Here is a 12789-nt window from a genome sequence, read left to right on the forward strand (position 1 = left end):
TCATGTTGCCATTATTCTGTTAATTTCAAGCAATGCAAAACCAGTTGATGGGTTTCATTAAATAAAGAAAAATGTGCTGGGGTGGGCAGAAGGTGATGATGCAGCTGTGATAGTGCTTGAAGGCTGTTTGGCTCTGTGCTGGATTCACGCCCACCCTGATACCAGATTTGTGTCAGTGAGCTCTGCGATGGAGCAGAAACCACAGTGGCACGGCAGTGTTGAATTCATGATGGGCTACGCTCATGAGTCAGTGCTTCAGTAACTGAGAACCATTTTTTGCTGTGGGTATGTGAGGAGCTAGGCATCCACTTGAGTGATTTGTTTTTGTTTTCATCATCTCTGAACCTGTTCTCAGTGATCACAGAGGAGCTGCCTCAGTTAACCACAGCACACACTGTTAGTTTTCTTTTTGTGCTTCAATGTGAAGTGGATGCACTTACTTCAGCTTGCAGTGGTGGAAGCTTCTGAGACTCTGTAGATGAGAGTGTTGGGATTTTGAACACGAGAGATCAAAAGCGGAAACAGAAACCTTAAAAAATAATAATAAAATTATTTTCCTGTTTTAATCAATCAGTTGAAGAAAGAGCTGATGTAAAATGAAAAGGAATACTCTTTCCTTGTAATATTTTTTTTATGTTGGCATACTTGCATTTCTAATAGAACCATTACAGTAGAGAAAGGCTTTTATAGGATATTTTAATATTGAATGTTGTAATTCACATCCCATGTCTGTATCCATAGTTTTGTGTTAGCAAATGCACATAATACTACACTCAGGGATTGGAGCATCAGAATTAATATGAAATGTAAGCAGGGAATATATCGTCTTACTACATCTTGTTTGTCAAGAGATAATGAAAAGGAACATTGACACAAAAAAAAAAAAAAAAAGGAACATAAAGGATAACACAAAAAAAGGAACATAAGGAAAAAGTTTCAGCTATTTATAAGAAAAATGTCCCTGCCGTGCTAACAAGCCTGTATTGTTCAAGCAGCATTCGAGCGTAGACTTACCTATTTTCCTTAACGCAACTAACACTGCCAGAAGATACTGCTGCAGAATTCACATTTACTAGACATAAACACGTCTTGGTCCCATACTGCAGTATTCTGACCAAAATAAACAGAATTCCAGAGACCAGCATGTAAGTTTGTGCTTAAATTAGTGCCGTGGAGAGGCTTCCTGAGGCTTTCTTTAAACCTCAGATCAGACCACAGCATGTCTTCACCCATTGTGGTAAGTGAAAACTATGTTAGTAGTTCATTTATAGCTCGTGTGTGTTTCCTAGAAGTGAAGGCCTGATCTGTTGGCCTTGGGAGCAATAGGATAAAGGTCAAGGTCCTCTTTCTGTTTTCCTTTTCTCTATTTTCTGTAATGTTTTTGTGTATTTCAGGTTTTTCTAAACATGCCTGTGATACCTCTTTGTCACTACTGTGGTGTCCAGGTTCAGCTCCTATTTCAGGGTTTACAACTTTTCTCTGCGTACAACATAGAGTGCTTTCTGCTGCTTTTTGAGTGTGTGATTGAAAGGTAGCCAGTCGGTCTTTTTGGAGGTTCTCTTTTTTAAATATTTGTCTTTTAAAACAATTGCTTAGGAAAAATCCATTCAACCATTTTGGTTTTTGGCAGGAATTATGACTACTTTGAGCTTGGCGTTCCCTAGTTGGTGGGCTTGCAGTTATAAAGTAATTGTTTGCAAGAACCAATTGAACGTTTCAAAGTTACTTTGGTTTTCTACTGTTGAAAAATTTGATGAAGCATCAAACTCACATGCCACTTTGTGAACCCCCAGGTATTTTGGGGGGTTTTGGTTTTCACTAAATTACTATGCTGTATGCTTTGTTGCTGCCACCCTATGGTCTGGTAGCATAATGCAACACTGGAAAACCAGTAAGTGTCAACTCAGACAAATTTTTCACCAGTTCCTCTGTCAAATAAAATAGGCAATTTTGCAATTTCTGAGGGTCCCAAGGGTAATGCTCAGTACATTGCATATACCTTGCACTGAAGTAGTACTCAAGCATGTTCAAGAGTTCTCCAGGAACTGTATTTCTGATGTTCACTTGCTGATCTGCTGTTTTCTTGTTTTGCACCTCTTTTGGGGACATGTTATAAATTTTGTTAGGATGTGTGAATGGAGGGAAGATGCCTGAGGGGTTACATCCATTGTCCTTGCAAAGTGGGAGGAAACATGTTAAGATAACATTGGACTCTACAATCTCTCTGTATTTTCTTCTCTGTCCTAAAATAATCATTTGAATGTTAAGTTTCCTTTAATGCCTAAATAATCTCGTTTGCAAAATATTGTCGTGGATCTAAAAGATGATTGATCACTGTGTGCTTTTCATTTTGTCTTGTTTCTCATGCGGCACAACAGAAAAATGCACTGTAAGTGAACCTGAAATTACTTATTGTGCTGGTTTTGCTTGTAATTCCCAGTGTGTTTTTGTGTGTGAAGTGTTTCTTTTCTGAGTTGCATGTGAAGGAAAAAGGAGATGTTGCTACATTTGGTTTTGTTTGATACAGTGCTGTATCTGTTTAATCATTATGGCATAATTAATTTTTTGCTATGTCAACTAAACAATATATTCATGGCTGCAGTTAAATACGTGGAAAAAGTTTTCTGCAAGCTTCAGCTTTATTACATCATTGTAATGCCTGACCGCATCATGGTAGGTAAGGTCTGTTTGTGGCTCTGATTTAGTTTTTATGAGAGTGTTTGACTCTTGTATTAGTGCATTTTGAGCTGACATGCAGTATTTGTAGTCTCCTACGCCTGTGAAACATGCTTGAGATTTATTCATGTGTTTTTTCGCTAATGAAATACTGGACACCAAAATTTCCTTTTGAAGTTCACTTTTTGAACTCATGACAGCTGAGAAAATTCTTTTCATCAGGCCTGTTTTATGTTTGTCAGGCTTTGGCACCTAGTAGTTCTGGAAATTCAAATCCATATGTTTTGTACACTGATTTGAAAGGTAATTGTCTATTTTAGAAACTTTATTTTTAAGCAAGTCTTCAGCTTCTTGCATTAGATGGTCCCTAATTGTGGTAAATCTTGCTCTGTTTAAACTGCAGTCTGATGCTGCTTCTCTTTCTTTACAAATTCTTCTTGCTGATTTCTTCTTCTAGTCAAGCCATGTTCTGGCGTTTGCATCTCTCCTGAGCTCTGTGGGATTGTCCAGATGTTATCAGATGCTTCCCTGGCCTGCAGGCAGTGGCCAAATCATTGTCATGTTCCAACAGAGCTGTAACACGTCAGTTTTTCATGACATTGTGTTGGTGCGTCACGACAGTTTTTCCTTCCAGGCAAATTGGGAACATCAGCCTCCAAAGGAGAGAGCCTGTAAGGTCCACTCATACTACAACCTACTCTTTCATCTCTTACATCTGTGCAAAGTGTTCATATAGCAGGGTGAGCCAAAGGCTTATTTATGAAAAGAAGTCATCCTAGTGTAATTTGGTGCAATTAGGGCAACAAATGTAGACGGACCTGCGTATAAAAATTATACATTTTGTCAGCCTTTCTCCAGTGATGCAAAGTGATTGGGGAAACTCTTCCATACTCATAACTGTCCTTACAGAGCACTAGTTTTCATTCTGCTTAACTGGCAGTAACAGCAGTCATGGAGGTTGGCTCACCAAATGAAAAGTTTTTTCAAAAAAAAATTAAAGCCACCACTTTGCACAAATGCTGTGGAGGAGAGTATGGTTCAAATGCAGTCTTCTGGTTTTCCGTGTTAGTTGCAACTTGGTTCTCATTTGTGGGGAGGATGACGTGAATTATATGGCACAGTGGCACATGCTAGACAATTAAAATGGGATTATGGGAGGGTGAAGGAAGGGATGGCTCTTTCTCCAGATACAGAATCAAATACAGGTTGGGTTGTTCTAGTCATCAGATAGCTGTCCTGCAGAACTAAAGATGGCTAAATCCATTGCTGAATTTGGAGGGGAGGGCCATAGGGCTGCATATTGATCCAGAAGCACAGAGAACTGGCTCTGCAGACATCCAGGAGTCTCAGCTTCAAACAGGGCCCAGTGACTGTTTTGAACATCTTCTGGGACTTTGTGCTGCTGGTGGCCCGATAGAAGGATCCTATCTCAAGCTAGTGCAGGACTGCCGGGCTCAGAGCATCCTGCCTGGCGCAGGATTTTTATCAAGCTTCAAGGCCTGACGTGCTGCCTGCCTGGCGCTCATGTGGGAGGTGAGGCACAACCCATGCAGAGTGAGGGCTTGCTGTCCATCCCTCAGCTGGTCCCTGCAGGTGGGGCTCAGGCTGCATGCTGGCACTGTGCTGAAGGAAACTTGCTGGTCAGGTGGCAGAGTTTGGGTGCTTAAAATGCCTTAAGATAATACGTAACAGAGGTACTTGAATTGTTACTGAGAGTAAGACACCTCTTGTCCGTAGTGGTAGTAAGCTGGAAACATCAGCATATGCCTGCTTCTAGTGTGATGTGCACCGCACTGCTGTCACTCCAAACGCAGTCTGCTAAAACTTCAAGTACTTCTAGGATGTCTGTTTGAGATCATGAGCCTGGGTAGAAGTAAATGTGATGCCTTCTCCACTTCTGAAGTGTTTCCTCTTTGTCGTTGCTTTTCTGCTTGGAGGACAAACATTAAGCCTAAGCAAAAGAGGGTGAAAAGGAAAAGACACTGCCCTTCCCTAAGTCCATTTAATGTTTCTCTCTAGGATGTGAAAGAATTAAAGTCGACCTTTCATCAAGGTGTTGAAATCTTACTTGTGCAGTTCTTAAGAGTTATCACTTGTGCACATACCTTGAAGAATTTGTACCTTCTATACCTGCTTGCATTTGCAAAATGTGATGTGTAATACCACTTAGCACATGAAAGGGATTGAAGCCCTGTTAATGGTGTTGCTGGTGGTTCAGGGAAAAGGTGTAAAAGGGGGTTGACTACTCCTTCCCCCTGCCAAAGTTATTCAAAAATATTAAAGAATTTGAAAAAACAGCAGTCATTGAGATGGAAAGTGCCTCTCAGGCTGTAAATAAAAGCTGCTATTATGAGATGGTATAAACAGTATGCTTTGAAACTTCATATTAGGAAGCCAACGACAACAAAACCTTACTTTGTTATCTGATAACTTCTTAAAAGAATTAGTCTCTGTTTATTTTAAAACTATTGTATGTTTAGTAGGTAAATCTTAGAAGTTTAGGATGCCATGTGTACATATGCTGAATTAACATAAATGTTCTTCCCAGGAGTGGTTATTCCACTAGAAGAGCACTGTAATAACAATGAGATTGGCTTATGTCATAGAGAAATTAGCCACAAACTTCCTTCCTTAATTCTTCCACAGAAAATCTCTGGTCCATTGTATCCTAGTCTTTTAATTTAAAGTCAGATGACAAAGCGATGCACTGCATTTGTTCCAACTTTTTTGGGACTCGTTTTGATATTATACATGTTTCTTATTTAGTTGTTAAGAGATTACTTTGAGCTGATATTGTCTCTCCTTTTTCTCCATGATAGCTGTAACTCTGCGAGGAGACAGTGGTCGAAGATCGGAGAGGAGAGCCAGGCGAGTTTCAGCATGTCTCTCAGATCATTCACTGGCTAGTGACAGTGGCGTGTTTGAAGCTTTAAGCAAAAGGTCAGGTGTATAAATGCTTAGTAAGCTGGAAATATTCCTGTTCTGCCACATGGTCTGAAAGAATTGACTGTAAATTTCTGAATATGCTTTCAAAATAGATGATTCCAAGTATAATAAGAATATTAGATTGTACATATTAGACAAAAGAAGCTTTTTACATGCAGTTCCACTGTCATCCTCACAGTTGTCCCTTTCACTTCATTTTCTCTAATATTTTAGCACCCAATACTTCTCCCTTGAAAGAGTTTTCTCATTTGTTAGTTGTAAATCAGTATTTTTATTTCAACCATCTATAACAAAATAAAAATATACTGAGTAGGACATAGAGTTCTGGGAAGCATATGATTAAAAGTGTAAGTTTTCCTATGATGAAAGGAAAAAAGATATGAATTGCTGAAAATCTAAACATGCATAGGTTGGACAAGTTGTTGAAGGAGGGTAAAGATATATTATTTTATACAGTTCTAAATTAGTAAGCAGTAACTGGGAAGAAGTTAAGGTGTTGATGATTCTAAAGAGAAACTAACATAAGCATTTTGAAAGTGTTATTCTAAAAGCTTAATTTCTTAAATTGCTGCTTCTGTTCTGTGTGTTTTTAAATAGGTATCTCAGTCCCTCCTGTACCAAACAGTTGCTTATATCCACAGATCACAGAATAAACGTTGATTTCATTATGTTCTAACAGCATAGGGCATCATGTAGTTTACAGTACTTTCTGTTTGTGCAGGAATGAAGATATGGAAGAGCCTGTTTATGTTGATATTGCCAGTAATGAAGATCCACAAATACATGTTGGATTTCTGTAAGTAGTGCTACTTTACTTTATCCATGTCAATTCAACAGACATTGCTCACTAGTTTTCTTCGTTCTGGTTTTAAACTTCTTAATAAACTGGACCACTGGGTAGCTTTAAGAAGCTTTTGAACTGAAAGCCAAAGTCTAGTGGATGTACAGGATAGTCAACATGCCACTTCCTGCTGGGGATGTGTCCCAACCACTGTTCATTTGGTGTCCTTTAAATGCTGGCTGGTGAAAGGACTTTTGTTACTTCTTTCAGTAGCATTTTCATTGTGAGTATGGTTGTAGGGATACATCTCAATGTGTGAGATCTGACATTTTCCAGATAAATGAGGATCTGGAAGAAGAGAAGGTAAAGAGAGATAAAAATAAAGCTCCCAAATACAGCTTTGAAATCCTGTGCCTAGGACAAACTATTGTTAGTAGTGGGAGTACTGCGTGGAAGAGCAGATTATAGCAGTGCAAGACAGGTTTTCCTGGCTTAGACAGACCTCCAGAATCTTCTCTACCCTTGGGAAAAAATAATTCCCAAGGCTGCTGGCAGTTTTCAAATTTCAACCAGTTGTGATAGTTCTAGTTCAAAATCCATACTGGTACGGAAGATAAGAATATAAATATGTTTTTTTATTTTCATTAATCCGATGCAGACTGACTGGCTTAGTGTAACTGATATGTCACTCACATACGTATGCTTCTGGTATAAGTGTTTAAAACATGGAATCTATTTTATAAAACTTCACTATGAAGAGTCACACTAGGGAATATCTTATTGAATTGAATAATGTTTAATTCCCATAGTTGTGATAAATTTGTTACTGTAGCTAATCTTTTATGGTTCTGAGTGTGGTATCTTTAAATGCTTTTGATTCAAACTGATTTCTGTTAGAGCTTCATTTAACTGAAAGAGGTGCTTTTGCTTTCTTAAAATCTTCCGAATCTTTCACCTGTATTTCTTAGGGAAAGTATTGATACTTGGTGACTAACACCAGAAATTTATTTTCCAGGCATGACAGTGGAAGCGAATGTCTCTTAGTCCATGTATTACAGCTGAAGAACTTCACTAGCCTAGTTGTTAAAGAAAACTGCAAAATGTAAGCATACTTTACACCAAAAGTCTGATCATTGCTTATCTTGTGCAGTAATCTTAAGTGCTATAAATTTGTTTACTTCATGCAAAATTAAGCCATTACTCAGGTGTAAGCTAGCATGTTCTAGTTTACATGGGGAAAGGGTTCATTTTGTGGACACAAGGCGTCCTTTTAAAAGAACCTCTCTCTGTCCTAGTTAGTGGTCAGGTAGCAAATGTAGTCTCTAATGACACATCTTCTTGTGTTGATTATGTACAGGAAAAATTGTTCAAAAACATAAAAATCATTCTTCTATTACTGCATGCCTTCTGGCCAAGGAAAATAAACAATGGTTTGCTTTATTCCAGGAATATTATTTCCTGTAAAACTCCTCTACAGGTTATCTGTGATGTATCCCAGAATAAGCTTAGTGTAACTTTCTTAAATAGCTAATGTAACATACATAGTAATCAGTAAGAAAAAAAAGTTTTTTTGACAAAAAAAATGCTTTTATCTTTTTATATTTATTTATAATAATAAATATCAAAATAGGACATCTGCGAGTTTTTGTGGCTGTGCCAATTCTCCTTGAGTATCTATGAAACACCTTCCAAAATAATTTTAACATAACAACTAGCTGAGAATCAGTACAAACAACTATATTATTATTTTTTTTAACTTCTGGCTGCCTGTTGTAATGCTTCAAATTCCATATCGCATTATGTAGAATATTGTTTTGTTTGTTTAGTGGTTCTTAAACAGTGGCAATGTTGCTGTAAAATGCAGTCTGATGTAGTCATACGTGTCTTAATAGATTTTAAAGAAATATGAAAATTGTTGATCTTTATCTCAGAGAAGTTGTTTGAAAACTGGAAAATGGAGGTGTGGCAATATTGTTGTGTTGTAAAATAGCCCACTAAGTGAGAGCTGTTCAACTAATGTGCATTTTGCTGAATGAGTTGGTCTTTGTTCAGAAAGTTGACCTTGCAAACCCTGCAAACCTCTAGTGGAACCTTTTCATGTAGGTCAGTGCATTAGTGGCAGGCTTTTGATTTGTTTTCTATATTGGTACAAGGGCATCCTAGAGAGAAAAAAATGTGAGTAGTGCTCAACCATGTTTCCTTGTGATTAGAAAAAAAAAAAAAGTCATCTAAAGAAAAGCAAATGGAAAAGAATGACTCCAGAGGGTTCATTGGACACTTGTCATCAAGGCAACCAAGCCTCTAAGTGACACTAAAAAAGGCACTTCTGTTCCTTCTCAGTTAGCTGCTTAGGCTGGAATCTAGAAATTGTGTGGCTGCAGGGTAAATCAGTTACTTGACTGATTTGAAAAAAAAAATAAATAAAAGTTAATTTTGGCAAGACTAGAAGAAGGTTTTAGCTGGTTTAATGAGTTCCTCCATGCTTCTGTATGTTCACTGAATCTGAATTACTGGGGTGGCACTGGGAAGGCTACCTGCAGCAGGTGGTGAGCAGAGCAGATGGATCACTCCCTTTTTACAGCATGGGCCAGTTTAGCTAACTGGTGCTCCATGCTCAGTGCTATGACTCCATCATAGTGAGCTCTTCCAAATGTCCTCTAACCACTTCCTTGTCTGCCACTGTCATCCTGTCTCTTGTGGTGGCATAGGAGTTCAAGCAGTGGTGTCACTGAATCACGGTGAGCCTCTGAGCTGGATTTTTTTTTTTTTTTAAACAATGAGCTGTTTTTTTCTAGGTTAGCTTTTTAACCCAGATGAGTTTTCTAGCCTGGTTCACAATGCAATTGCATGAACTGGCACAAGGGAAGATATAGCAAGAGATGTGGTATTGCAGGGGCTGGGCAGACTGTCAAAACAGGCAGAACGTAGAAGCACTTCTTCAAGTAGGTATGTTCCCTTCTGTCAGGTTAAAATGGTTGTGGATTTTGATTTTGGCTTGGAGTCTAAAATGAGATGGCATCAGATGTATATATTTTTTTACGATGGCAAATCTTAAAAAATCTTAATCTTTCTTTGCTGTCCTTTTGTGCTGAATTTCTCAAGGGAGGGGGCGAGGGGGTTAAAGGGGCTTAGTGGATGTAGGGAAGAAATGGAGGGGCAATTCAGTTGCTTAAACATAGGCATATGTTTCCACTTGAAATGTCATAGCATAGCACCTGGCCTCCAGCTGCTGCTGCTCAAGAAGGCTGTAGTTCTCCCGTAGATTCTATGTCATACTTGCAAGCCCCATGTAGATGCCTTAGATACCTCAGGGCATCTCAAGTGGCACTTGGTGCCTGTGCTTAAGCACCAACTTAGAAAAAAGTTGGTTTTAGTTAGACAAAATGGGGTTTCCAAATCAGTTTTGCTCTTCTGCGTTAAGAATACAAAGCAAATTCCTGTAGCAAAAAGATCCCGAAGTAGATCCTTAATACAGAAGTTACACTGATGATTTTGCTTAGCTTAACTTTCAGAAGTGAGAAGTACCTGAAGATAGCTTTCTTTGTCTGAACTATGCTATTTGTCTGTTTTGCTGTTCCAGTCATGTGAGAGTTTATTTGCCACCGCTTGAGTCAGGCACACCGACCACTTACTGCTCTAGAGCTTTGGAATTCCAAACTCCGTTAATATTTAATGAAGTTTTCAGAATCCCTGTGCATTCAAGTGTTTTGAAATTAAAATCACTGCAGCTGTATATCTGCTCAGTTGACCATCAGCAACAAGAAGAACTACTGGTAAGTGGCCCTTTGGTCCTTTATTTATTTATTTATTTATTTATTTATTTATTTTTAAAAGCTTCGTAATATGGGAAATAAAGATTTGGAAGTAATTAGCAAAATTACCAGAGGTTGATAATTGGAGCATTTTAAGCAGCATTGAAAGTACCGTTATCTGTGCTATTAATGTAACTGTTACATTGCAGAGCCATATTTAAAACTGATACAATATTTATATTAATTGCTGTGGGATTTAGTAGATAAGGAGTGTTTTTAATGCATTTTTAAAAAAAACAAATTTCTGCTTTGGGGAAAGCCGAAAAATCTGCAGTTGCTAAATGTTGGTGCAAGAGGAACACATTGAAAAAGTTAAACGTTTTCCCAAAGACGGATTTCAGGCTACAGTGTGCTCAAGACTTCTGTTTCTGCATGGCACTATAATGCATGCGCAATGAGTCTGTATCTGCAAAACAATTTTCTAATAAAAAAGATAGCCCATTGTTGCTGTGGTTTGAGAAGACTAAACTTGCAGAGTAATAGTGATCCAGGCTAACTTCTGTTATTTTATTTTAAACTGTTTGAGGCATCTAATGTAGATGCATTCAAATAGGTATAACATTGCTTAAATAGGTTATATGTTAACCATGTTAACTTTAGATGTGTTAAATGTCAACTTTGTTTATTTTCAAATGTAAATATGCTTAAATTAATCTACATTGGGTCTGATATTCTGAAGTCATTGGGCTGGCATTTTAGTGAGGGGTTTGAATGGGCTAGTTAATTTTTTTAAAGCCTGTAGACATAGTTAAGAGGTACAAGCAGCTCAGTGTCATCCTAGACAATGGATAAGAGGTGTTTATTTGAACAAAACTGGTCAAGAATGCATGTTAGTTAGTCTACCTTTCAAACTAGATAGCATGTTAGATAAACAGTGGCCTTAATGTTGACAGAAGTAGACCCAAGGGCTTGTCCACAGCTGGATGTTTGGTCATTTTTACTGCTGCAACCTAATTAAGGAGAAAGCATCTCAAGAATGGCCTGGATATATTGGTATAAAATGCTTTATATTGGTTCCTCTGAGAGGCTAAGTAGCCGTTTCAGTGTAAAGCATCTGTATATTGACACAAGCACATCTAAGTTTAGGATGCTTTTATTTTAACTGCTGCTACTGAATTAGCAAAAAATGATAGGCTTTCAGAACATCTTCAGGATTTTTTTATCCTTTATAATCTCAGCATACTTTTGTCAGAAATATCTGTCTACAGTAGTAGGTAACATATACTTAAGGATAAGGTAACAGTACTACTCAAAAAGAGAGAAACAGAGCCATGGACCTTCAGGTAAGCGCATTGAAGTCTATATTTAAATATGCTGCTTGTTGCCCTCTTGCTGTAAGTTGAAAAATAAACATATTATTGAATTAAGAAATCATTTATTTGGAACTGCTGTTATGGCCTCTGTAATTGTCTTTCAAAATCTCTTTCCACAATTTTTTCTGTCTGTTTGATTGAATGTTTTTGAAGTTTTTGATGACCAATTTCTTTTAATTAGATTATGCCAATATATAGCTTTCCTAAATGCAGGGGTCAGGCTGGAGTGTATCCTAAGTTAAACAAATGACTGTATATAACAGCGAAGAAGAAAACATGAAGATATATTCTGGCAAATAGTTCTAAACTTCACTTACATAGGGAAGTAAATCTACTGAACTCGTGTGTCTTTCAGTTCCCTCAATCCACATATGCCCTGCCTTGATGAAAGATCCTACTGGTTTACTATAGCTTTTCAAACCTGGTTCTTTAAGTTGGCGTATTACTTCCCTGGTGGCTTCATCAATGTTGAGATAAAGGAGTTGTTATTTTCCACAATTAACATATATTGCTCGTGTTAAAACTTCAAAGAAATGTCTTTTCTTGCAATAACATGGCTTTGCAGTTTTACGCCATTTCTGGTCTTTTGTGGCCTTGCCCAACCTGTTACTCCCCAGGTCGTAATTTGAACTCCTCTTCAGTGTAATATTTGTCTTTTAGCATTTTGTCTTTTTATTTTAGAACATCTGTCCCATTTTTCAACACCATATAAAATTCTCATAAATTTTACAGTCCCCCTGTTAGACATCACTAAGAGATTTGTAAATGCTTTTACTGTTCTGCCATCCAAGCTGTTAGCAAATACATCAGAACAGGTACATAACAGACCTATCTTGACTTCCTCCTTGTTATAAGCAAGCTCCAAATCTTAAGGTGAAGATAAAATATTTATTAGTCCTATCAGTACTAATCACCATCAAAACAAATTAAAAATTATTTTCTACTCAAGCAGTAATTTGCTTTGTAGCAATAACTTCTTTGGCATGCCTTTTTAGCTGATGAAGAAATATGGTGTATAGGGCAGTGCGAGACATCTTAAAGTTGAAGGATGTTTTCAACGTCTATAACAGAGGAAAACAGATTTTCCCTTTACCCCCCAAAACAAACCCAGCATTTCTTAAATGCTATCCAACTCTGATATAAAAGTGTGTTTTAGATGTTTTTCATTTACTGTGTCAGAAGAAGTAGATAACTAGTAGACATCTCTGTTTGCTATAATAAAGGAAAGGTATTTCTGTTTGGAGCATCCAGTATGCTGATA

At 37.6% G+C, this 12789-nt stretch overlaps 1 protein-coding gene across 4 annotated transcripts in view; it reads left to right on the forward strand.

The window, feature by feature from the left end:
- Positions 1 to 12789, forward strand: part of WWC3 (WWC family member 3) — a 99989-nt gene that overhangs the window by 76676 nt on the left and 10524 nt on the right. For 2 of the 4 annotated variants that reach the window (XM_084506661.1, XM_084506658.1), the window contains exons 12-15: positions 5496 to 5616; positions 6344 to 6418; positions 7419 to 7505; positions 9984 to 10176. In XM_084506661.1, the coding sequence (XP_084362787.1) occupies positions 5496 to 5616; positions 6344 to 6418; positions 7419 to 7505; positions 9984 to 10176 (476 nt within the window). The remainder of the gene's footprint in view (positions 1 to 5495; positions 5617 to 6343; positions 6419 to 7418; positions 7506 to 9983; positions 10177 to 12789) is intronic. The other 2 variants (XM_084506660.1, XM_084506659.1) reach the window with 1 other exon arrangement.

The sequence above is a fragment of the Aythya ferina genome, assembly GCF_964211825.1.
Source record: "Aythya ferina genome assembly, chromosome: 1".
Taxonomy (NCBI): domain Eukaryota; kingdom Metazoa; phylum Chordata; class Aves; order Anseriformes; family Anatidae; genus Aythya; species Aythya ferina.